At 43.1% G+C, this 26732-nt stretch overlaps 2 protein-coding genes across 2 annotated transcripts; one reads left to right on the top strand and one right to left on the bottom strand.

Moving 5' to 3' along the window:
• The first annotated feature begins 2851 nt into the window (after window positions 1–2851).
• On the top strand, window positions 2852–6485 carry LOC115797393 (odorant receptor 131-2). Its single transcript, XM_030753961.1, has 2 exons — window positions 2852–3877; window positions 5933–6485. Exons 1-2 carry the CDS (start codon window positions 2946–2948, stop codon window positions 6075–6077), a joined length of 1077 nt encoding a protein of 358 aa, XP_030609821.1. The 5' UTR covers window positions 2852–2945; the 3' UTR covers window positions 6078–6485.
• A 1934-nt stretch (window positions 6486–8419) lies between these two features.
• Window positions 8420–26618, bottom strand: acadvl (acyl-CoA dehydrogenase very long chain). Its single transcript, XM_030753743.1, has 21 exons — window positions 26476–26618; window positions 26147–26234; window positions 25998–26067; window positions 23631–23702; window positions 22199–22271; window positions 22026–22090; window positions 21795–21929; window positions 21551–21695; window positions 21202–21331; window positions 20397–20522; window positions 19705–19903; window positions 17768–17872; window positions 17457–17543; window positions 17136–17198; window positions 14455–14556; window positions 14098–14195; window positions 12600–12672; window positions 12267–12339; window positions 12023–12095; window positions 11725–11800; window positions 8420–9380 (listed from the first exon to the last, which is right to left on the bottom strand). Exons 2-21 carry the CDS (start codon window positions 26218–26220, stop codon window positions 9243–9245), a joined length of 1977 nt encoding a protein of 658 aa, XP_030609603.1. The 5' UTR covers window positions 26221–26234; window positions 26476–26618; the 3' UTR covers window positions 8420–9242.
• Between the last annotated feature and the right edge of the window lie 114 nt (window positions 26619–26732).

The raw sequence follows: 26732 nt of genomic DNA on the forward strand, positions 1-26732 counted from the left end.
TTTTTTTTTTTTTTTAATCCTTCCACCCAAAATAAAGCAGGAGGATGTTGTTGTCATACTGTGCATCTGTGCATCTGTCTGTGAGGTCTTAACTTTCCGGTCTATAGACTCCAAAACCACAAGGAGCTGAACCATGAAATCTGCCACGTGTGTTCTTCACTCGTCAAAGGTGTTCAACACAATATTCATATTCCTGGATGTTTAGTGCCCTTTGGACACTTTGAAGTGGAGCATAAACAACATGGAGAATTTCAGGCTGCTAATGCTATGATAATATATGCTAATGATATGCAGCTTCTTTCTCATACCTGACTGGCTTAGCCTAATCATGTCATCATACTGTGCCGTGTGATTGGCTGTACCTATCTGACTCTTATTGACAGAAATGGAGAAAGTGAGGATTCCCCATATCTACCAGCTGACCTAGGTCACTGAACAGCTGGCAGTATCTGATAGTGATAAACTGGGAATCCCAAATTTCCAGGCAAATAGCCAGTCTGTTTATAGTAACATCAGTTCTTGGCTGCAGCCTTGTTGATTAGCCTGTGATGCTAAGCATTATCTAACATGTTGGTGAGGGATGACTCATGGCTATAATAGTACAGAATATGACTCATATTAAAGCCCTACATACTGCTCAGCAATATTGCTCAAATGTAAACAACGTGGTTGCCTTCTGATTACAGTGATGGTATACATAATGCATTGATATAAACTTATTATGTAATATGGGCCCATTATGCAGTAATATTCCTGTACACACATGAGTATGATATGGTGTGAATACCTTGTAAGTATGCATTATACTACATCTGGCTTATTGTTACAGGTTATATAAATAGAAAGACATTATGTAGTATACACCTGTGTACATTAGTGCAGTGTGTACTTTCTCAAATTTGTTTACCGTGGAACTTTTTTGTGAGCTAACTCAGAATTTCAGGTTATCGCTTTAGATTTTTGAGACACTTCTAGGTAAGTTAAAATTTCAAGATACTAATCTGAAATTTCAAATGTTCATCATTTATTTGCCCCACAGTGGATTTTAAATCAAATGATCAAAATGTGATTGAAACTTTAATTTTGAAACTTATTTATATACACAGCCCTATAATCAGAGGCTCAGAATGAACAGTTGACTGATGGGCTGCTTCATAGCAGGGGCCTGTTCTGTTATTTTATCACACATGAAGCTGACATAATAAATGAATTTGATTCAAAGTATTGAGCATCTTTTTTTTAACATTTAGACGCATAATAACGGACGCACCAAAAACTCAGATATTAGCAGTGGGGAAAAAAAGGGAAGAGGTTTATTAATCTGTCCATTAAATATAAATGAGTAAAAAGGCTCCTTTGTACAGACCAACACTGCCCTCTACAGCAGAGCAGATGTTAGCACAGCCTCATATCATTTGAAACTTGTGTTTAACCTTTTTACAATTTTGCAATAATTTTACGTTTTTATTTAGATGTTAGATGTTAGATTCAACTCACTGTCATTGTGCGCACAAGGCACACAATGAAATGATCGTTCCAGATCACTCATCCAGAGACGAGCATCTGCGGTCATGCAGCCAGAGACCGGCGCGACTGTTAGGCAATGTGGTTTAAGTGTCTTGTCTTCCAGCTGCAAGGCAAGCGCCTAATAGAGTGTGCAAAAAAAAATTGAGTGTGCAAAAAAATTTTAATTTGCTACTGATTTTAATGTAATAAAAAAAAATGTGTGTTTTTGTTTTCAGATTGGTAAAAGTAGTGACACAATCTGTGTAGTGAATAAAAAATGAAGATTTTACCTGGTAACTTTGATCGTAAAAAAAAAAAAACGTTTGTGAAGGAAGAAATTTAAAAACACGCCTTCGTACACGGAGTGTAGGTGCGCCTGTACTCACACATCTGAGTATATGATCCGAGCTTCTGCGCAGCTGCAGGGTCAGATTAAAGAAAGGGATGTTTCTGAGCGATTAGGGCTCAAAATGAATAAAAATGAGTTTTTTAGTATTATTATTGTCATTAATGTTTAGGTGGAGCATGAAAAGAGTGTTTTTCCTACAACTTTTTTCATAATTGTGGAGCAAAAATATCAGATTTTTGTGAAAACACCTGTGTGATTGTGCCTTCACTTCGTGGGCATTCTGAGGGCTCTGGGAAAAGTCCACGGGTGTCACCGTGGACTGATCCCTCGTCAGTGGCGTGATGAGACGGAGCTTTCCTCTCGGTCTGGTCTGCGCCCAGCAGCAGGTGGCAGCAGCTCGCTGTCAGATATTTCGCGGCTGTGTTTACATGATAAGCTGCGTGTTTTCTAACAGAAGAGGAAACTTCGTGCATGCGTGCACGCGTGACATGCGTGTTAATTTTACCGCAGGAAACTGCGAGCGGAAGCAGAAGCAGAGTGGAATTACAAAATGTCTCAAAAGGATTTTTTTTTTTTTTTCTGCAGAACCTCTTTAAAACTCAGTTACTCTGTCATTTCAAAAGACAAAGTAAAAACACTGCATTAATATTAGTGGAATGAATTATTTGGTAATGGCTTCTGCAAAAATTGAAATCAGGGCCACTGCTGGAAAAAAAACACCGGTTGGCTTCTGCGTGAGCGGGGCTTGTGTTTCCAAAGTAACGACACTGCGGCAGGATTTAAGTTTGGATGCTGAGGTTAGAGTGGGGGTGGAGTTAGGGAGAAGACTGTGAGGGTGATTAATATGGCCTGTTGGGAATTTATGGTTTTACCGAGGGACCTCAAACAGTCACGTGACATAAGTAAGCCTATCTATGAGGGAAGAGGAGAGAGAGAGAGAGAGGGAGAGGGAGGGAGGGAGAGCGCAGCGGCTGTCTGAGTCTTCAGTGAGAGAGCAGACACGGAGGAACATGCAGCGGACAAACTTTCTTTCCCATCGGCTCCACTGCTGCCTTCATCATTATCCTATAAATCCACCAAATGAGGAATAATGTCTCAGAACAACACCACGGACTCAGAGCTGAACGACTACACCTACGTGCGCTTTTATGTGTCCACCGCTTCTTTCTCGGTGTTGCTTTTCTTCAACCTCATCATCAACTGGACTATAGTGCGCGATGAGCGGCTCCGCCGTCACGCCCGCTTCGCGCTGATTTTCCACCTGCTGGTGTCCGCTCTGGTTCACCTGGGCATGAGCAGTGTGTTCTACTACCAGATCCACCTGGACGCACGGCCGAGCCACTCCGCGTGCATGGCCATGATCACCATTTTGATCAGCAGCGCATCCAACATCCTCCTGACGCTCACGGCGATGGCTTTGGACCGCTTCATCGCCGTGTGCCACCCGCTGCGCTACAGCTCCGCGTGCAACGCTGGGCGCTGGCCCTGGCTGCTGGGTGTATTCACCTGGCTGGTGGCTTTGTCGATCCCCCTCAGTTTTATCTTCAACAGTAAGGACCCTTATCCGAATAAATGTGGCCGGGATCAGCTGAAGAAAGGCGAGCTACAAAAGGTACTCTTTATAGGTTTGTGCACGCTGATCATACTTTACAGCTATGTGAGGATACTCGTGGAGGGACGGCGGCTTGGAGTTCTCAATCGGCGAAACCGGGCCGGGTGCAGGACGATCGCCCTTCATGGCTCCCAGCTGGCCGTTTACCTCCTGCCCAACTTTGTGAACTTTGTGCTGTCGATTCTCAAGACACGGGGGCTTATTCAGCCAGAGACCAAAGAGCTGTCGGCCGTCGTCATTTTCGCTTTCTTCAGCCTGGCGCAGTGCGTTGCGCCGGTTGTCTACGGTTTGCGTAAAGAGGAACTTTTGGAACAGTTGAGTCACAGATTCCCCTGCTGTTCCCGATATTTGAAGAACGTCCTCGGATGGACTGTACACGCCAACTGGCCTCATGCGCCCCACAGGACGAGGTATGTCCCAACTGATCCATTCATTCACTGTATTTCCAGTCCTTAATGCTCAAAACATTTATTACTCCACGAGTTACTACTTTTCTGTAAAGTGCGCTTCTATAGATGATGTGCACGTCGGACAAATTAAAGTACTTATGGGTATTGGTACTGATTCTCCAATCAGTACTAGCTTTCTGCGTTGGATGGGGGCACCTTCGTCCTGGAAGAGACCCCTCCCATTATGACACATATAGGTTAAAGATCATCAGTCAAAACAAAATTGTATTGATTTGATTTGAGTCACCAACCTAACGTGGACCCTTGAGTAGAAGCCACAGTGCCCAGAGAGAACTCACACAGGAACGGGAAGAACGTGCAAAGTCCACCCGGGAAAGCCTGTGGATCTGACCCCGGTGCTAACTGCTGCGCTCCCTGCAAAACGGGTCAAGTCTGCACTCTTATCAAGAACACGGGCAAAGATCACCCTTGTGGTCGTTGCACCTTCTCCTGCATTGCAGTAGACCAGTGCACCACCAAACTTTCAGATGTGCCTTTATCTTTTAAGGTTGAGCTGCAGTTCAACAATAACACCCTTGTTGTTGTGTTGTTCCCGTTCACCTCGGAACAAGTTTGCCTATCTGTTTGCCTACACACATGCTCAAGCTTTCCTCGCCGCAGAATTACCACAGTTTTCTAACCCCATTTGCTGATGTCTTTCTTGTTTGTGTAAAAGCACGGAGCACTTTCAACGCAGCTCCGAGTCTGTGTGAGTGAAGCTGCTGCCATCTGCGCTCAGCACCTCTCAAAGTCGCCCTCATCTAAAGCCAGGACCGACTGCCGCAGAGCATTGTTGATGTTAATTGCGTAAATGCGAGAATAAGCAGAAGAAAATGGATGGATGGATGGATGGATGGATGGATGGATGGATGGATGGATGGATGGATGGATGGTTGGATGGATGGATGGATGGATGGATGGATGGCACCACGCAACAAGCAGTTGCACGAGCTCTGTTACTTCATCCATCCTCTTTCTTAACCTCTTACCCACAGAGGGGTAGCTGGAGGCAACTGTTCCTGTCATTGGTCCACCACAGGGCTGACACAGAGAGACAGACACCTACAGCAGACTTAGAATAACCCACTAACCTAAGGTGCATGTCGTTGGACTGTGGGAGGAAGCCGGAGTGCACAGGCACGGGGAAAACATGCAAGCTGCACACAGAAAGCCATTCTGGAGGTTTAAAGTCAGACTCCTTGTTGCTGTGAGGCAGCAGTGTTTACCCGCTGCACCACCGAGCTTCACTCATTTAGCCCGATCCTTTTCCTTTAATTTGTCGCCTAACTTTATATAACACTTATCTAGTCTGGTAATCAGACAGTAACTGTAATAACATGCCGATAAGGGCTAAACATTAATGTTGCACTCACGCAGCTCACGGTGACGGATAACCCGAGATCCTCACCTTACTTTTTTTTTTTTTTATCCAGCTTTCATGTGAAAATAGACATTTTGATTGGAAATAAATGTCCAGTGGGGGAAAAAAGATCTACCAGACGACACCGTCACAAGAAGTCATATGTGACGGTGCTCGTTCCAAAATAAACTTTACATCGTTTTTGCCTTGCAGTCAAGAAATAGACCGTTTACAGTAAAACGCAGTGACCCAGGGTCATAGTGTCTACGTGATTCACTTCACTATCTGCTCATCACCGTGCAGAGTTCACGGCAATTCTCCGTAAAGCTGAGTGTGCGGTGTATGCAAAACAATGCAAATAAATATCCACATATTAGCAACAATCAGAAAGGGAAACTTTCTGAAGAAGAGTGACTAACGAGTAAGAAAAACGTGTAAAATAAGTTAATTTGCTCTAGGTTCACTATTACTATGACTACTGTTGCTACACTGTGACTAATTGAGGGATTAATGTGGACACTTTGTGTGTGATTTCACTGCTCTGCGAGTATTAACTACTTTCCTTTTCAGTGATTTGGAAATACCAGTGACCACAGTTCTTCAGATGGGGCAAAGTGAGCTCATTTTTGTTCTCTTTTCTCTGTTGTGCCCTTCAGGGAGAGAACACTGACGGTTCAAACCATCATCTCCCTGGAAGCATCGCAAGTCCCAGACGTCCCGCAAGAGGAAACTCAGCCGATGGCAGTCAGGAGTTCCTCACATGACGAGAACTCATGCCAAGGTGATATGGACGATGCCTGAAGGGAAAAGCACGGCTGTTGTTGGGATTTTAACTGTGACAGGAACATGTTCTCAGATCTGGCCTTAAAGGGACTGAAGGAAGCACCCTTTACATCATCCCATCAGTTGGAGAGGATTTATCTTCATATGGGAACATTAAAATCCGGCAGCAACATGGAACGTCAACATGTTTGTCTATTTTTGGTCCTTTTTTTTTCTGGTGAACCACATGCTGACTAACAGTGGAGCTGCAAAGCGGGCAGAGTGGACCCTTCTCTGTCCTGGCCGGTCCAGAGTTAAGCTCCTCCGACCTCCAGGCTGCACACAGATCTGCGTCATTTGGGAGTTTAATGACTGGAATAGATGAGTTTCTCAAATATATGGTCTGATGAATGTTGTTTCCATATATTATTAATATTGATATTAAAAATGTGAGTTAAATGGTGTTGATCCACTAATTCCAGCACTGTGAAGTCAGTAGAGGCGGGGGTCACGGAGACAGCATCCAAGCAATTAACCCAGTAAGAAGAAATGTGTCCAAAAGGCCACTGACCATGTTGCACTACGATCATCTGTCTGTGAATCGGTAGCAGCATGGCTGCACTGCGTAGGCCTGGCTTCAAATCTGCCACAAGCCATTTCCTTTGTGTTGTTCCCCTTTTAATAGTTATTTTCTAGTATAAGCTGTGGCATGTCTTTAAAAAAAAAGTGTGACTAACTAAGCAGAGAAATGTGTAGCAAACTGGTCACGTTAGCTGCTTATAATACTGGAAACATGATTTGTACACTCTTTGGCCCACAAGGCGACGGCAGCTTTGTGAGAAAATTGTGATACATTACAGAGGTCATGATTCATCATAACAAGGAGATTTTTTTTTTTTTATTGTGTGCACTCAAAACAAAACACAAACTATAACAATACATAAAACGTAGGCGGTCAGTGTTCAGAACTAAGCTTTTAACACCTATACAGATCAAATTTGATCTCACAGTCATTTCTAGCCACGGCTGAAGGACCGATGAGCACCCGTCTGTCCACAGTTCACAAGGATCGCTGCTCCTCCTGGAGTAGTGGTCAGATTTTAGTGTCATTTGCACACAGTGATTGCCTAATTTGTGTGCTCAAGGTCACATTAGGTCAAGGTCACACTGACCTAATGTGTACGTTCTGGTTATAATTGAGCTTTTCTCTGGCATAAACAGTACTTATAATTTTAATGCTTTATTTTAAACATCAGGAGCGTTGGTCCCTAAGAGCTACGTTACCGACAGTGGGTCGTTTTGAGCGCCTAACATAACGCCGCTGTTTGTTACTCCACACAGTAAATCTGAGCTCTCTTATGAGCCTCACGTTTTAAAGATGCCATTAAATAATTGACAGAGAATGTTAAGAATATGCTCAAAAATCCCAGTTTCCCTGCACACAATGTTCCCCAGCTCTGCGTTAGGTTGGCCTGTGTTAGGTAGACCCAAACTCAACAGAGTGGGGGGTTATTGTGTGTTGATATATTAAAATAAAAACTGGTACATGTCCCTGTGATAAAAGCTGCAGTGAAGCGAGTCAGTGATTTTTTTTATGTGGCATTTTCCGTAATTACAGGAGAAATATGAAGATGCTGGTGGTAGATTTTGATCCCCTATTTCCTGAACTAACCACATCCCATAACAGCCTCGAGAGCCTGACGCAGTTCTCTGTATGATCTCTGGTTAATGCTCCACAGTGATAATTTACTATTTTTGCAAACTCAATTTTTAGAGTGTTAAGCAGAGAGCGAGGCTGGTGCTGAGATCTTTATTTAAACACCAAACTGCAATTTGTTTTGGTCTTTGTTTGAGTACTTCCTAATAATGCTAACCACTGTTTAAAAAAAAAAGAAAAAAGGAGGAAATCATGGGGTTTGTTCAGGCTGCTACTCGGTGGCTGCTGAGCTTGTCAGTTGCTTCTCAGCGAGGACCGACTGGGGAATTCTCAGCATCAGAAACCACAGGCCTTCAGCAGTACCGACACCTCCCTTATTAGGCCCAGTCTCTCACCCGCATAACTAACGCTTGTCATCTCAAAGACAGGAAGGAGTTATTGTTTGCTTTTCACCTGTATACACACTCGCTGCTGACTCCTGGCAAACACACTTACTGGCTTTCCTGTAAGGCTTCTGCCCTTGAAGAGCGGAGCTGCAGAAGTGAAACTGAGTGAGCAGGTTGTTATGAATACATCAGAAATAGGAAGCTCGTTTGGCGGCAAGAAGGGTTAAAAAAAAAAAAAATTATTGCTGTGATGGGACTTTTTTTTTTTTTTTTTTTTTTAAGTACTTCTCAAAGTCAGTGTTGCTGTGTGTGCTAAAAATCACAAAGACAGGGTGAGGAAATGTTTCAAGAAAATGGACTTTACTGAGAAAAAGCAGCCAGTACAGACTTCTACTGTTAAACGTTCGATAAGGCAGGAAAAAAAATATTAAAACAAGTTATCCAAATGATGGTACATTCACTACAGTTACAGTTTAGTGACACCTTCAGCTGAGGAAACAGACTTCAGTGCGTAATGTGGGATCATCAGTAAAGAGCACACAGTGAAGCGTTACCAGGAGAGCTCTCTCTGTTTGGATCGGTTTGTAAGGCAAAAGGTTTTTTTACTCCTGGTATTTATGTTTCTCTGATGAGCAAACATCACACTCTTCTACACATTTACACACAAAATCTGTCCTTTAAAGTCTGATCGGCTGAGCTCCCGGCCTTAAAGTTGCATTGCTATTGTTGAGTTTATTATTAATTACAAAAAAAAAAAGAAGCATAACTTGATGCGTTAACAGATTAAACAATGAGGGCTTATGTCATGAAGGCTTGGATACAATTTCAAAGCCCGTTTCACCCGTTAGACACACGCAGGACTGAATCTGCACTGTGTGACTTTTCTGACTCGCTGGCTGATTTAGTCCAGCTCAAAACTTAAAGAGGCAGAATGTAATAAATAAATGACAGAAAAAGCGATTTACAGAGGCACCAAAACTGATAAGAATCCAGTTTCTGAGGCTCTAAATGCATCTCACTTCATCAAATCTTTCTTATACAATACCAATGAAAGGGCACGGATGTGTGACGGAGGAATTGTGGCAAAAACTCAAAGTCTGGGAGGACTTGGCATACGTGACGAGATGTTCAGTAAAATCGAACCGAAAACAGAGAGGGTGTTTAGAAACCCAGGGGGTGAGGGGCAACCACTCCTCCGTTCTCCACCACTGCTGCAGAGATGGATCGCATGTTGTTGAAGAGCTTCCTGGACTGACTGGAGCGGAGAGACTTGATGTCCCGCATGACCCTCTGATGAGCCTGTGGGACCGACAGAGGAAGAGAGGGGACCGAGTTACAACGGTTCATCCCCAAAACCGATCATGATGGCAACAGACCGTCCGAGAGGTGAAGCGTGGAAGCTTCCAGGGACTCGAGACCAGATAAGGTCTCGAGTCCTTGGATGCTGCTTCCTGACTGAGATATATGAGTCTGTCATCAGGTGAGGAAACAGAAATACAGACTAATCTAGAACTAATATACAGGACTAACTGCTGTAATAGTGAACAATGATTAGTGATGTGCTATGAGCTGTCTCCTTTAACAGAGACAACTCTGTTCTACACTGTAAACCTGGATAAGTTGAATCTACTTAAAAAAAACAAGGTAACTCATCGCCTTAAATTTTCTAAGTAATGAAACAGTTGAATAAGTGCAGTGGACTACGTTCAATGTACTTGAGGCCCTTTTGGAATGGAGTGGAAGATCTGAGTTGAATGTACTAATAACAGAGTTTCAGTAACATTTATTTAACTCAGCTCGTTAAGTAAGCACTACTCCATTACCAGCTGAACTAAATTCTATGTTCTAATTGACCAAACTTCTCTTTTATAGTTTGTGAAAAATTAAAATGTCTTTTAATTAATCAATTCCCCTGTCCTGTTCATGGTTGTGTGGGGGTGGTGGGGGCTGGAGCCTATCCCGGCTGACAAGGCAGTAAGATGCAGGATACACCCCTGTACAGGTCACCAGCCTGTTGCAGGGCTGACACAGAGGGAGACAGACAACCATTCACACCTGTGGGCAATTTAGAGTGACCAATTAACCTAACCCCAGACTGTGGGGGAAACCCACGCAGACACAGGGAGAACATGCAAACTCCACACAGCAAGAGGCCCGGGAATCAAACCCAGATTATTAGATAGCTATTCTAGCTGTGAGGCAGCAGTGCTAACCACCACACCACCGTGCTGCACAGTAACAAAAATATTTTTTTACAGTGTTGAACTGTGTCTGTTTAAATTTGGTAAATAAACAAACATGATCAAACTCAGCCCTGCTGAACAGTGGTACATTAACATTTACAAATAACATTTGTCCATGGAACAATGAAAAAAACTGTATAAGTAGAGAACCAGAGGGTGAACAAAAACCAAACAAAAACACTAAATATCTACTATTTCATACAGCGAGAGGCTTGGGCCAAGGCGGAAATGAACCCAGACCTTCTAGATGTCATTCTAGCTGTGAGGCAGCAGTGTTAACCACCACACCACCATGCTGCTGCTCATTAATCCAGTCTGTTAAAACCGGTATAAACTAGATTTTTAGCAGGTGCAATACCTGATGATATTAAGTTGTTTGAACTCAAACACATAATTACAATAAGATAGACCATCAAAAAGTACAGTCTACTCAGCATTAACAAGTAATGTTCACATTCTAGGCAATTTTAAGTAATATGGATTTTTAAGTCGAATCAAAATCTGGGTTTACAGTGTATGTTAGTATATTATGTGGCAACCACATAATCAATAATCTGGAGAAGATATCAGGTGGGATGGAGTAATGCAATCAGAGCGATGTTTAACTCCACGTTTATCAGTTTCTATTATAAACAATGGCGTGGTTTTCATGACAGCTGTGCGTTACAAAACAGTAAAGCTTTTCGCACACCTGACTCACAAAACCTTTATAAGCCAACTTTATGAACCCTACAGAAAAACTGTCCAGGAAACACAGGAAGCAGAAGTGATCCTGTCACTGGTGTGAGTAAATGGGAACTACTGGACTCCAGTAGAGCAGCTTTGTAAGATTCACAGTTAAAAATATCCCTGTTATCTCGTACTGCACTCCAGCGCAGCCCCTCAGTTCATCCACTGTCTAAAGCAAACTGCTTTAGCTGCTCTCCCTTTAAGACTACTTTCTGCTGATTGGCTGCCCCTCGTAAGCAGAAGGCCTGAACGCTTGGGCCGAGGTGAGCATACGAGTTTGTCCCCTCTATGACATCAAAGAGAGCCTTTTTAAAGCAGTCTAAGCTTTTGGCTCACAGGGGTTACTTCTGCTTACACTGACTTCATTATTTGTCACTTTGGCCATGTTTAATATGAGCTTCCACTACTAGATGTTACCATTATTTATAAATAAATACATGTATTTAATGCTGTGCAGAATAAATAGTGCCTTTCAATCTTATCCAGGTTAATCTCCCATCTGTAAACATCTCATTTTCTATCCTACAACTTAACACAACAACTCTGCCTGACAATTCAGATTATTACAAACACATCCTTACATAGTGGGTTTTATTTTTTCTTTCATTTGTATTATAAAATAGTCATTCTAGCACCATTATGTTTGTGTCTGGCTGTGAAGAGGATCTTACCTCCACACACCACGTCTCACACAGCAGCTTCTCGTGCTGAGCTGACGTGTGGCCTTCACCCAGAGCCCGTGAAGCCCTGCAGAGAGGGGGCGGGAAAGAAAAAAAAAATCAGAAGAAATGTCGGTTTGGGCTGCGTAGGAGTTTGTTTGTGGAATAAAAGAAGACCTTAGGGTTGAAGGTGGGAGGGAAGGTGCAGAAAGAGCGAAACAGAGACAGACAGAAAGGACGGGCGGTTAAAGGAAAAAAAACTGAAGCTGTTTAATCGACTGTTTAATCTGTAGTTTGCATTTATGCGTACCTCGACAGGACGACCACCATGGCGTAGATGTCAATGGCGCAGTCTGCGACTCTGTTGAGAACAAACTGTTCATCTGAAAAATGAAACCGCACAAGTTTAGATAACTTACAATAAACCACCGGCTAACAAGCCACTGTCAAAGCTTCAGACATGACTAATAATACAGTCCATAAATTCAAATCTTTCAAGTTAGCTGAAACACCTGCAGTCACACACACACACACACACACACACACACACACACCGATGATTTTCTTGCCGTGTTTGATCAACAGCTCCTCAACAACCCCTCCAAACTGCTCGATGGCTTTAACTGTCTGGAAAGCAGAAACAAACAAACAAACAAAAATAATAACACAGAGCGTTTGGTAACATGTAGACCGTAAAGCAGAAACCTGCAGCAACCCAGGAGGAATTGTTCCATTAGCAAATAAAGGGTTCTCTTAAAACTGTCGGGCACCCACTCATTCAGCCCTTGCTTTGGGCAAGTCCCTTAATGAAACACTAGTTACCTTCGAACGGGTTTTTACTTATAAATAACCGTCGATTATATGCAAATAAAAAGAAAATCAAATACCAGATCACCGCTCTGCGCCAGCTCAGGATGCACGGTTCCCTGCAGCGTCAGACCTGTGCTCAAACCTGCCCTCCTGTAAAAAAAAAAAAAGGAGAAGAAGGCCCCGTTACACAACAATGCTCCTTCTGGACCACACTGACAGCAGCATTCAGCCATCCGTCTGTGTCTACAATAGATCTGTGGATCCCGAACGCCAGCCTCAGGGCTGAAAACTGAAGCCAGAAACTGCACCCTCTAAAGGCCTCGAGTCAATCCCCCCAGATTCCCATGAGGCAACGCACATTTATAGACAGCCTGCTACTGAAACGGTTTTCTCTCAACAACTGTATTTTTTAATATCTCATGCATTTTTTTTTTAGTGACTGCACCTCTGCAGGCACGCTCCACGAGCCTGAATCACTGGACTGGACCTCTCAGGGTTTGTGCTGCTGGTTCCTTTTGGAGCCTTTTTAATGGAATTTCAGACACAGCCAATCAAAGACGTTTGTGCTCCAGTTTTGATGAGTGAAATGCAGGCGTGTATTTCTATGCTGCCCGGCACTAACTGGCAGGAAAAGCTGATGCAGAGCGCTCAAAATTCCCAGTTCAGCTGTCATTTAGTGACATCACGGTTCGCTAAGACCATCATTTATATACAGTCTATAGTTGAGGCCCAGTCCTGCTGTGGGATTAACTGTGTTTATAATTAAATACAGAATAAAAAATAAGCTATTAAACAGCTGTGTAGGCATGAGCTGTCTGACTGAAACCTGCCGCTGAAGCTCTCCCTGTAAAGAAGAGCACTTTTTGACGTGTGACCACATCTGACGCAAAAAAAAAATGCCTTATTAAAACCACCACATTTAAAAGCACCCAGTATCAGACCGTCTCTCCTGTGAGGCGTTCATGGTGTCATATCATCTGCACCGTAACGCAGCATCATTGTGCGCTACCGTAGCTAACACCTGAATGTAGAAGCAAGACTGCAGACGTGCGAGGCTGAACTGTCATTAGCAGTTTTCAGTGTGTGTTAGAGTTCGATATTTTAGCAGGGCAGCAGGAGCGGAGAGGCAAAGAGGATAAATGATCTGCAGCACGGTTACCCGAGCCTCTGCGTCTGTGCTACAAAAGCACTCAGACGGCCTCTGAGAGCGCCGAGTGAACCGTTAAAAGGAAGTCTTAAATCAAATTAAAGTGAGGAGAGCCGGAAACTGTGCTTTTCTGACTCCTGTGTGCGCGCTGCAATTACACAAATGTATGAAAATCATGTTCACAACATGGCATTTCTCGGAAAGCAGAAGAGTGTCTAAAATATATAGCCCATAATATTAATCTGACGAAATAACTAGTGTCGATTGGCACACATTAAAGAAGGGAACTGACATCAGCCTGGAAACTGTATCACTTGATTGCGGCACGTTCTATTTTTTGTGAGGGGCACCCCCCATTTCACACCCACCACCTTCTAGACAGAAAGTGAAAAAAAAAAAAAAGTAGGTGTTTCAGAAGACGATGAAACCTTTTGGCTCTCTTGGTGATTTCTCCTGCAAGCATGCTGGCGTTGCTGATGGGGCTCTTCAAGGCTTTCTGTAGGCTCTTCAGCTGGTTTCCAGCGTTCTGCAGGGACGCAGAGACACAGACACGCATGATGGAGACCGAAGGAAAAGAGAAGACGGGCCTGACAGAGCTCAGATGTAAATTATGCAGAGGGAGGGAAGCAGATGCTGCTTATCACAGGACATAGGAACTGTGCAAATTTCAGACAGCAAGCAGAATTCACTTCCTCTGTACTTTTTTTTTTTTTTTAAACACAGACACACACAGACACCCACACACGCACACACACACACACGCACAGAGGAGATTTTTGTGTTACCTGGAACCCATTGAGAGCCACAAAGAGCCTCAGGATGTCATTTGTGCCTTCGAAGATTCGGAAAATTCTCAGATCCCTCATCACTCTCTCCACTCCAGCGTCCTGCAGAAACAGACAGACCACATTTCACCTTTGAACTCTGCTTCTCAACTCCATCCTAATAAAGCAGCAATAACAGCAACTAAACCCTCAAATACAACAGCAAAGATTGTTACACTTTCTGAGGCTGGCACTCTTGGCTTAAGTCTTTGGCACGATTTCTCAAACATGGATTTTCGTACTGTGTTTATCTTACACGCTGAAATAAGGTAATGAAACAGCAGCTTCAAGAGGAATAGAGACTTTTGATATCAGTGCTTTTTGAATTGTGTATATGAAAGCCAGTGTGTGTATTTTAAGCAGCACAGAAATGAAAACGGACAGCAGCACACTTCTGACTTGGTTTCCTTGCTGAAGTGAAACCGTGAGTCAAAACGCAGAGCGAGCAGAACCGCCTCGAAGCCTGCCGCATTCGTCCTTTTCCCCCCCTCGTCTTACTTTCAGCCTCACGTTGCAAAACTAATTTCACAATCCACTTGTGAGAAACATAAAGTGGAATTATTTTAATTCTACTCGCAGCAACACAACATTCTATAAGTACTTCTATTCAGCTTTACAGTCGACTCTCTGGGAATTTCTGAGACTGCAGATTGTTTTGTTGTTTTGTTTTCCTCCTCGACCGAGAACAAATTTCCACCGAATTAAAAACAAAGCAGAACAGCACACTTTTTTTTTCATCATCTGGTTTATTTTAAGCTCAACTGTTTACACAGGTATACTTCGCCCCCGTATCTGCAGCTGGTTGTTTCCACTCTATTCTAGTGAACTTGAATGATTTTTTTTATACCCGAAGAAACCATCAGTCAGTATTTTCTGAGTGTGAATCCCGTCTTGCATCTTGCAACTATCTGACTCAACACCGCAACAGCAAGTACCTGCCAACGTACACGCTGCAGTGACTTCTGAGAACTCGCTGCCTCTAAAACGGCTGAGTGTAAAGCCTGATTACATCATTAATTATGAGCAGTTTGAAACTATAGAAGTAGATAAAAACTCTGAAGCTATTCTAGTATGGATGAATATGTCAACGGTAAATAGAGCAGGAAGGAAATATGATTCCCTTTGGAGCATCCTTGTTTGCGTGCACACCACACCTCACAGGTTTCTGACAGCAGTGTTTGACATAAAAAACAAACAGACGTGGAGCCGAAAGATGAGCGCAATTATCAGGAAACTTGGCATGTGACCCCGGTCAGCATACATTAAACAAAAACCAAAGTGTACACACAGTCTCAGTACCGGCACCGCCGTACAAAAGCTGTAGCAGCGTTTACACGTGTGGCTCACAAAACTAAAGCAAAACTAAAACAATAAACTCAGCAGGTTATAAAAGTTGGCTAAAAACACCAAACCCCTGCACAGCAACATCTCTGGAATCACCAGCTTTTAGCGGTTTTTCACCCACAACCTTTTCATAATGTGATCAGAAATAAGCGTTCTGAAACTACACGGACCACAGAACGACCAAAAGAGGTGATATCAGTTCACACTCAGCCGTGGCTCGCTCCGTTTCTGGATGGTGTGGACAAGAACGGGAAAAAGGAAAAAGCACCCAGAGCAGCTCATCGGAAGACCAAGATTTCACTGATGTAGAGCACGACCAGTACAGAGATGGGAAGTAATGAAGTACAAATACTTTGTTGCTGTACTTAAGCAAAAAGAAATTCAGGTATCTGTACTTTACTTCTGTACTTTTTCACTTTTACTTGAGTAAAGAAGTTGAACCAGTACTGAAGTATTCTTTAACACAAGTATCTGTACTTCAACTTAAGGACTTCTGCCCATTTACACATAAATGTACATCCTCCCATTTCTGTAGGCTAATGAGCAAGCTACAAGCAAGTTCTTACCATCATCATCATCACTTCTTCACTGACACCTCAGAGTAAGACGAGGAGCACAGAGAACAGCCTGGGCTGGACTTTAATCCAGGACACGGGTCCTGTACATGGGTCACCTGCTCAACCAGGTGAGCCCAGAGGTCCCCCAATTAATGTTTTTATATAAACACACATGACAACTACATTTAAGTCATTTTAAGAATTTTTAAGGCTTAACTGCCCATCAAATTTGCTCATTTTTTACTGTCATCAGTGACAGACGGCTGCCAGCTGCAAAGACAACACACCAACGTCAGGCTGTCTACAAACCATTAAATGTCAAATACTATTGGTGTGGAAACATGAATGAAATCTGCAACAAACTAAGTGGCTCAAATGTATGCATTGTAAGAAAAACATGACCCTCGGTTCAGACTTTCAGGTGTGCAAAGGTCCCATAAATCAGGAACTATTTGGACCCTGGTCCTTGTGGTGAAAGTGCGCTGCAGGTTTAAACACTTCTGAAATATTTCTTGCTTCTTGGATAAGTTCCTGCAGTAGAAACAGACTATACGTAAAGTATCAAGAAACCATGTGTCAAATTCCTGAAACTGTTGTTATTCGCTGTTCCACCAGGAAATTAAATGCTTAATTTTTACTCTTCAACAACAGGAACTGTTTGAGTTTTTCGGATGTATTTGTCCTAAAAAGCATCTCGTGTTACTGGGTTTGTACGAGACAGGATGTGGACTGAGCACTCACCTTCATGAAACCCATGCCGCCCATAACCTGAATACTCTCATCTGTCACAGCCCATGCTGCTTCCTGTCCCAGCAAAGAAACAGAGATATAAAAGGGGTTATGCTCTGCCAAACAAGCTTATCATATTTCATCTCAGATCAGCCAGGAGACATCTACTTCCCCATATTTACCAACTTCCACAAAATGAGGAACCTCACAAAGATTATGAAATAAGTGCCACATTTCCCACTAATGTGTGCTAATAGAAAAGCTGAAGACAAACATCCTTCCAAGTTACCACAGAAGCTGAAATAATCCTGGAAAATGACATCAGGTTCTCACCGAAGCAAAGATCTTGCTGATGGCAGCTTCCACCTGGAAATCAGTTGCTCCGCTGTCCATGTTCCCACTGATCATGTAGGCCATTGACTGCGAAAACACACCACAGAAGTAGTTTCTCAGGCTCTGCTCCGTGTTAAATAAAGACCAGTGATCAGGCTGGTAGATTATACTGGTTGACAGCAAAACAGGAAATCACCCAGGATGTCAATATAATAACAAAATTTCCCTCAAAACCTGCATCCGACAACTCGGCGTGCCGGAGGGTGCAGCAGAAGATGGTGGAGCTGAGTAAAGTGTTGTGCTGTGCTGACCTCTGTGACATACTGCAGCACAGTCATGCGAGCCACCTTCTCCTGGATGGTCCCGTAGTTGTGGATCTTGTTGCCAAACTGGGTTCTGTTAGCTGCGTGGTCCACCTGATGAAAAAAAAGGAAAAGCAGAGGCCGCCATGACACCACAATTCACTATTTTACTTCAGAGTCTTCAGATGTGACGAAACCACCGTTTGCAAACTTTTTTGCAATCTTTCTTAATACCCTGAAATGTTGTTGCTGTCTAGTGTTTTTTTTTTTTTTTGTATCAAAAGAGGAAGTTTGGCGAGGCTGCAGGTCACCACAATAAGAAGCGTGATCAGTGTTGTGGTGAGGTGCAAAACTGGTGGCAAAGAGTCAAACTGCCACAAGACTTGAAAATTAAAAAAAAAAAACTGACAAAGAAAAAGGAACTGTGCTGTCAAGCGTTTAATTAGATGGTACAATAAGTGGACTGCAGGCACGTGTCGTTTTTGATATTAAAAATGCATGTACTGCATCATTTCTCTCAGCACATGAGATCCTGCTCCCTGTGCCTGCTATGAATGAATGTGATTCTCCCTCAATAAAAAAAAATACTCCACATTAACTTTTTTAAGGTTTCTCTCCAGACTTTGGAACCACTCAAACAAAACAACCATGCCCACCCCAGCCCCCCAAAAAGCGAGAAAGCTTTTCTACACAAATAAATCTCATTAAGAGCAGCAGGATAATAGGACAATGCTGATTTTGCACTAACTCGCTTTCCTATTTCAGCAGGTACTCGTCCACCCTGACTTCATGGTTTTTGGGGGGGGGTTTCTGATACTGAAACTGAATTAAAAATGTCAAATCTTTAAAGGTCCCAGACTTTCCAAATGTGACATTTTCTGTTTGACACTGGTTTCAACTGGAAAGATAAAGACCAGCAAACTGAAGCAGGGATGCAGCGATATGACAGCTGCATATCAGGGTGTTCACAGTTGGCAGCGAACAGCGTTTATCTGGTGTGTTACACGAGTGTTGCATTTATCCAAAGATAGTGTGAAGAGCTCAAAGTGTTATATACCATTACATGCTTTTGTCTTTTCTTTACACAAAGGGCGAATAAATAAAAACAATCCATACTACTACTGCTACATTTTGCTGTAAAGGTGATCACTTTGCACCAATCATCTAATTTGTCGACATCCTTTTTTTTTTTTTTTTGTGATTCCCATGTTAATTAAAGGATAGAGCCTGAATTCTTTCTAATGGCCTCATTAAATATTTAAGGGTCAGCTCTTCAGATTTCTGGTTTCATCAACGTGAATGTTCTTCGTTGTTTTCGATGCTCATTTTGTCAATTATGGTTACATTTAAAGTAACACAGGCAATAAAGGAGGTTATGCTTCAGGGAACGGCTCCTCGTGACTGACCAGCTGCGATCAAAATAAGTGCCCAGTCGCTCACACATCCAGTTTCACAACACCAAAATGACCCCCGGCCAAAACGGTCACCTCGAGGTGCGTGATGTCGCTGTGGCCATGTCCCTCTAGTCTGAACACCATGAACACCGGTTTGAGTTTTACTAGTTAAAGGTTTATATTTATCAGTACCAATTCCAAGTGCTTTAATAAACACTACATTTCATTAACAGGTTAGATTAAAAATCAAAAACCTGACAGAACTGCTTCTGTTGAGTAAAGAAAATCAGAGGCCTTCAGCACATTTTAAGCTCAGCGTGAAGCTGCATGGCAGAAGCAGGCCACAAAGAGAAGGGGAATTTCCCACTAACCCACAATGATGCAACACGGACAATACAGAAAAGACGCTGCAGCAAGTGGGAAACCTGACAGCTCATATAGAAACAAAACCATAAATAAAAGCCATAGGTTTCGAGAGCAGAGCTCCGCTCTCGCACTTCCCCCACTTCCCTTCCTGCCTGCACTTATGGAGCTTGAAGGGGATTCACTCACGGCTTTGGCGATGACACCCTTCATGGTGCCGGAGAGGGCGGCCGCCATGCCAAAGCGACCGTTGTTCAGGATGTTCATGGCCACCTTGAACCCTCCTCCGAGTTCGCCCAGCATGCACTCAGCCGGCACTTGTACGTTGTCAAAGTAGACCTCGGCCGTGTTGGAAGCCTTGATGCCCATTTTCTTCTCCGGAGGGCCACTGCGAGGGAGAGGCAGGAGTGATGATGATGATGGGAAGGAAGAAATAAACTGTTGGTCTGTTACATTATGGGATATACTGGAATGGAAACTAATTTGGCGATAGTTCAAGTTAAACATGAATGTGCTGTTTATCTTCAAAATTTCCAAAACGTGTAAAAAAAAAAATTTTTTTTTTTTTAATTGATAAAAAATGAAGCATTTTGTAGAACTTTGCACTCACGCCAAGTTTCAAAAGGCTCGGCATAAGAGAATAAGGGAGGAGTAGGGATTAAAGGTAAACATCAACATAGAGTATTTCTCAAAAATTCATTAAAAAAAACAAAATCAAAAAGGTCAAAAATCAAAAGTCCACCTCCCCTGTTTTGCAGAGCCTCACCCAAAGAGTATTTGTGGCAAGTTTCAGAAGATTTCAAACAAAAATGACCAAGAAGTAGCAAATTTAGTAAAAAGTTGGCAGCTAGTCTGCTAGGTTTAAGAAAAGAAATGCTCACTTTGTCACTCCTCCAAAGCTCCTCTCCACAACAAAAGCCGTGATCTTGTCCTTCACCTCACCAGTCTTGGGGTCCTTCAAGGGTGTCTTGGCGAACACGGTGAAGATCTCAGCCAAACCTCCATTGCTGACAAGAGAAAATGATCAAGGATGGAGGAAAACACACCAGAAGCTACCAGACATTACTGTCACTGGATGTATTGTGCAATTATGCCTCCTTGTGATGAAAGTATGAAAAAGCTTCAGCTGTCAATCAATCCAGCTTCACTTAGAGAGCACTTTGAAAGGACTAAACAGTGATTCAGACACTAACACACACCCCACAAAAAAGATCTGAATAGAAAAATAAAAGATGAGTAAAAAAAAACAAAGTTCATAAGATAATATATACATGTCCCTTAAAATACTGTTTTTGTGTATGACGCCAGTTAACTGCTGCTTCTGTCACACAGCAACTCGCCATTAATGACAGAAAGCAGTGTGTGTGCTCCTCGATCTGTGTATAACAGGAAGTTGTATACGAGTGAGAGAAAGTGAGGCAGGTGGCAGCTGCACAAACCACTGTGGTTCTGCAGCGCTTTGATGGAGAAAGTGAGAGGCTGTATGGAGAGTAAACTGACAAAACCACCACAACAGACTTTTGCATGCATTTGGAAGGATGGCTCTGAAGTACATGCAGTAACTCTACAGACAACACTTAACCTCAGTCATCAGACTGCACTCAGTTTTTTTTTTTTCTTTTAAGTCTGAATTTTTTTCTACCATTTGGTAAATTAGTCAAGAAAAACTTCCCGAAGACTCCTCACCTGATCCAGATCTTGCTTCCATTGAGAGTGAAATACTTTCCGCAGGGGGACTGGACGGCAGTGGTTTTGATAGAGGCAGCATCAGAACCGCTCGCTGGTTCAGTCAGACAGAAAGCAGCGATGTGCTCGCCTGGAGGAACACACACACACACACACACAGACACACACACACACACACACACACACACACACACAGTCAAAAGCAAAAACTCACAACAGAAATTACTAAGCTTTTGTTTTCAAGCATCTCTTCTACCATAATGTGTTTTGCTGTCAATAACAAACACACAGAGCGTCTCCAGAGCTACAATTTTACTCTACATCTGGACACTGATGCTGATTTTCTTACCTGTGGCAAGCTTAGGGAGGTATTTCTCCTTCTGTTCTTTATTCCCATAAAGCAGAATTCCCTTGAAACCGATAGACTGGTGCGCGCCCAGAGTGATGCCGACGCCCAAATCGTGACCGCCAACGATTTCAACCAGCCGAGCGTACTGTTGGACGGATAAATCACATCGAACTCTTTAAAACTCAACTGTCAGGCACGAGATGCATTCAGGTGTACGTCCTGTTAATGTTATAAATTAGTCGACCTGAGTGTTTGTGAGACCGACGCCGCCCAGGTCAGCTGGCACCTGCAGACCAAAGGCACCCATCTCCTTCAGGCCCTCCATGGTGTGATCCTCCACCTTCTCCAAGGCATCGTTCTTGGCAGGATCATTTACCTCCTGTCCATGGGGAGAAGACGTGGAGGGAGAAGCAGCGAGTGGGGCGGTTATTAAGGAGTTGTGAGCGTGAGGTCAGACTAAGAGATTAAGAATTACCTCAAAAAATTTGCTGCATGGCCCCACGAGCTCTCGAAGGAACTGCTCCTGCTCCTCATTGAGGACTACGGTACAGACAGAAACAATTACACTGACAACAAAGCTCATCACTGAGATGCCGGCTTTTTTAAAAAAAAAAATACAATGAGAATCTGAGCATCTCGTGGTTTTACCTTTGGGGAAGGGAAAAACTTGTGAAGTTGCAATCTGCCCCTTGAAAATGTTGACAGCAAATGATTTGGATTCCTGCAGAAAGTTAAACCAAACAGTAAAATATAAGCTAATTCAAACACAGAAAACAAATACTAAGGTAAAACCGCTCCGTGGACTCACAAGAGAAGTCGAGTTTAATGCTGTTAAGGCCTAAAAATGTGTGTCAGTGACTTCCTCATAAAGCCTCCTCAAAGCATCTACCTGCAGTTTTCACATCCATGTTTGCTTGCTGGCCTTTGCAGCTGCATTGTTGTGTTTTTTTGCTGCCACCTGCTGATGAATGAAAACACTGAAACGATCTGCGTTTTTCCTTTTTGATCAAGCTTATAGTTAGTGACTCCAAACCCTCCCTTATGCTGCAATAGGCTGAGGCTGTTGGGGGGTTCCCACGATGCACTGAGTGTTTCTTTTTACCTCTTTTCATTGTCTGTGTGTTTATACGTGACTCTGCATTTAATCATTAGTTATTATTAATCTCTGGCTCTCTTCCACAGCATGTCTTTTATCCTGTCTCCCTCCCGTCACCCCCAACCATGAGCGGCAGATGACTGCCCCTCCCTGAGCCTGGTTCTGCTGGAGGTTTCTTCCTGTTAAAAGGGAGTTTTTCATTCCCACTGTCACCAAGTGCTTGCTCAGATTGTTGGCTTTTCTGTATTATTGTATGGTCTTTACCTACAATATAAAGCACCTTGAGGCGACTGTTGCTGTGATTTTGCGCTATATAAAAAAACAGAACCAATTTTAACCAGCTGAGACAAATCTTAGCTATTCAGCTACTGAAAAGAAAGAATTAACAGTTACTTATGTCTCTTTTCCACTAGTACCTACTAGCGCGGCTCGACACGACCACATCAGTGTGGGTGGAGTTGATATAGCAACGCGGGCAGTAGTCTCTTGCCATAAGTTGTATGCAACTCAAACACAACACAATCGTAATTGCTTTTCAATATTTTTAGCTTCTGTCTACACTGCTGTGTTGTGCGACAGTACCTGTGAGCAGACATTGGCTTGGAGACCTTGTGAAAAACTTTCTGATTTCTCATTGCTCCGTCTATCTCCCTCTGGATTCTCTCATCTGCCACCAAGCACAGAAATGTCTGCACCTCCTCATTCGACCACGGTGTTGTCGGTTTGCGTGTCTCCATTTTCTTGCTGTCGGGTTTTAAAAATGGTGCAGTTGAGTCTGGTGAAGGAGTCGCTCTCATGACTCATCTCACGTTTTCAGATCTCCTTGGATTGCTTGGAACCCCGGCTGAGTAGGTACTAAAAAAGTAACGGTTACGTGGTAACAGGACCTAACAGAAAAGCCTACAAACCGTGCTGAGTCGAATGGAGACGCACTGAGTAGGTACTAGTGGAAATGCGGCATTATAAAACAGATAATCAACATACAGCAGCAGCGGTCTTCTTTTCCACTTTGGTGGCAGCATCACTGGCGACTGCTGCAGGCTTCTCCAGCACCGCCTGAAACAGCAAACAGAGCAGAGGACAAAATTGCAACAAAACTGCAACAACGCTTACAAAACATACAGAGCAAAAACACAATAGCAAACTGGTTAACAGTGCTTAAATATACAAAATGTCAGGCTGAATTATGTGAACGGAAACACACACAGCTGAAAGCAGACGTTTACCATCATGAAGCCAACAGGAGGCAGTTGGCTGTCTATTGCTGTTTGATGATTTAATGTTAAGAGCCAATGAAAACACAATAGTTTTTCCAATGCCAGTCAGGACACCCGCCTGGCACGCCACCCAAAGGACTGATCGCAAATCACAATTAGGTGAGAGGTGAAGCCAGGGGTGGAGCCAGCCTGCTGAGCATGTGGTTCCTATTTTTTAATCTGATTGTAACTTCAGCAAAACAAACACTCTATTACAGCAGTCTGATTATCACTGCCTTCCAGTGAATTGCATTTTACTTTCATAAAGATTTAATATGCCTCAGCATTTATTACAGGGCTGTCATAAAGTACTGCATTTGAATACATAGATAATACACTGTTAGCTCAGAGGGAATCTCTCTTGTGTTTTTTTAAAGCAGGACAAGATTTATAAAATGAAATATTAATGAAAAAAAAAAGCATCTAGTCAGAGCATATCTGTTCAATAAACAGAGCCTAAATGACTATAAACCTGTAATATGGCTGTCTTTATTTACACACATTTATTTTATTATATCAACAAGATGAGTATGAACTTTGACCCTAGCTCATAATCCTGTGCTGACTAGGAGTCACTGCCAATAACCATGTTGATGACTGCAGCTTTGCTTTGAGTCTCTGCTGGCATTCAGAACAGTCACAGTGCAGTGCTGGTACAAAGCCACAGTTTAGTTTTATGCAGCGTTATTAGCAGAACTTGTAAGAGTAAAAGTTTTGATGGGAAGAAAATCGTGAGCTGTGAGCTGCATCGTTGGGGTTTTTTTTTCTGCTGCAGCCCCTCTCATATCCACAGACACCAGTGGTTCCAACTTTGGCCAAGAAATCTAATTCAATATCAATATTATATCACACGTGCACACATAAAGCATTAGCTATAATATCCAGGTGGGCTGCACATTTATGTGTGCTTGTCAAACAGACTCTAAAGTGGTGGTTAGCACCGCTGTAAGAGGGTCGTGGGCTCCCACCATCAGTTAAAAAAAACACAGAAAAAAAAAACAAGGTTAACTCACATGAAGTCTTCACCTTTGCTAGCAACTTTCCTCGTTGTGCTTCTTTTAAAAAAATTAGCTTTGAACACTTTTTTTTTTTTTGTAGCCCCTTAACTGGCAAGGGCCCGGTGACGGGCCGTTTGTAGTCCCTTTTATATGGCAGGCTAGACCCTCCCATTTTTATTGACACGTCATTCGGCCAATCATGTAACTGGCTGCACCAAATCACCTGACAAAGCTACGTGACGCCCTCTGAGTATTATTGGCTCTGGGAAACCCATTTCTTAACATGATTGGCCGAATGAGGTGTCAGTCAAAATGGGCGGGTCTTGCCTGCCATATAAATGCACTTCATTCGGCCCGCGGACCAGACGCAGCCGATTAATAGGCTATGAAATGGGTTGTTCAGAGCCAATAATAACCAGAGGGTGTTATGTAGTTTTTGTCAGGTGATTTTTTTGCTGCCAGTTAAGGGGTTAAGCGTTTGCTCAAAAGTTCCCAGAAGTATCTCAGTCCTGGTGGCTTTTGTGATTTACAGATATGAGTGGCCAATGTGAACCTTTGGCAGAGCAATATTGCTGCGTCACAACAATATTGCTCTGCCAAAGGTTCACAGTTGGCACGATGACAGCCCGCAAGACTTTAAAACAATTTCGGCAGACATTTATAATTAAGATTTCTGTGTTTTACTATTAACAAATCAATAATAATAACAAAACTAAACACACAAAGAGCACTATCAGCTTTACATCTGGTGAATTCCTGGCACTCTTACACGTATTTATGGATTTTTGTTAAAAATCCTGAGGCAGTGTCAGATGTGCGTGCATCATTGTGTCCTTATGACATAATCCGTGTCGTCATCCTGTCGCCAACACTTGCCTGAGCAACTGCAGTGTCACCTTTAATGTCTGGGTCACATGACCAGTGAACTTTCCCCCAGTTTCAGAGGGAGGGGGTGCCATTGTTATATCATTGTTATATATGCTGCGGTTACTCCAAGCAAGGACACAGTCTCGATCACATGTAGTAGTACAGCAGGAAACACGCATATTACACAGAGGAATGTGTAATATGTGCATTATAATGTAACACCAGCGTACCTCGGCTGCTTGGCTTGCGTAGAGACGAGCGTTTTGCCCAAGAAACACAACCGCGGTCTGACGCTGACCTCTGCGGAGCAGACAAAAATGATGGTTACTACAAGTTTACAACTCATTTCGGGACAAAAGGCTCTAAATTTATCAGTCACCCGGTTAGCACGGGAGGAATCCGGAGAATGGTGTTACACAGGCCGGAAGACTGGCTCACTCTGCGAAGCAGCATGATTTTATGTTGTTCTAAAAACATCGGAGAGGGAGAAAAAAAAAAGATATTACACAACAACTTGCCAAATCTAACGTAAACGATGAAGCACAGAGACAGTCAACGTAGCGGTTTGCAGCGGGTAGCTAGCAGAAATGTATCGACGGTCGTCTGTTGTGTAACTCGGACAGGCTGTTTAAATCCTCCCAGAAAAAGAAGGAACAGCCTGTGGAAATGCTTCACGGAGGCTCAAAAACACCAGTGTACATAACGCACCTGTCTAAGTGGGATTACTGCACGTCCTTTCCGTCCAGGCAGCCGCCAAACGTCTGACTGAAGGAACCGTCAGCGGACCTCGACACAGACTTACGTACGTAGACGCAGCATTGAGCGCTGAATCGTACGTCAACGTGGCCGCCATATTGGATGTGGTTTACATAGAGGTGCATCACTCTGGCGCTTCATTTAATAGCCGAAATTGGATCACATGGGCTTACCTTTCACAGAGTGAACAGTTATTTTTTTCTATTGTA

The sequence above is a fragment of the Archocentrus centrarchus genome, chromosome 18 (genome assembly GCF_007364275.1).
Source record: "Archocentrus centrarchus isolate MPI-CPG fArcCen1 chromosome 18, fArcCen1, whole genome shotgun sequence".
In the NCBI taxonomy this organism is placed as follows: Eukaryota; Metazoa; Chordata; class Actinopteri; order Cichliformes; family Cichlidae; genus Archocentrus; species Archocentrus centrarchus.

What these genes read in the sequence shown, in the direction of transcription:
- acadvl (XM_030753743.1), bottom strand. Translation starts at nt 26,220, where the DNA reads ATGCTGCTTCGCAGAGTGAGCCAGTCTTCCGGCCTGTGTAACACCATT. An exon ending in ACGCAAGCCAAGCAGCCGAG is followed by an intron (nt 23,703 to 25,997) that starts GTACGCTGGTGT and finishes TTGCTGTTTCAG; the next exon opens with GCGGTGCTGGAGAAGCCTGC. An exon ending in TGGCGCAGAGCGGTGATCTG is followed by an intron (nt 12,340 to 12,599) that starts GTATTTGATTTT and finishes TCTGCTTTCCAG; the next exon opens with ACAGTTAAAGCCATCGAGCA.
- LOC115797393 (XM_030753961.1), top strand. Translation starts at nt 2,946, where the DNA reads ATGTCTCAGAACAACACCACGGACTCAGAGCTGAACGACTACACCTAC. An exon ending in CATGCGCCCCACAGGACGAG is followed by an intron (nt 3,878 to 5,932) that starts GTATGTCCCAAC and finishes TGTGCCCTTCAG; the next exon opens with GGAGAGAACACTGACGGTTC.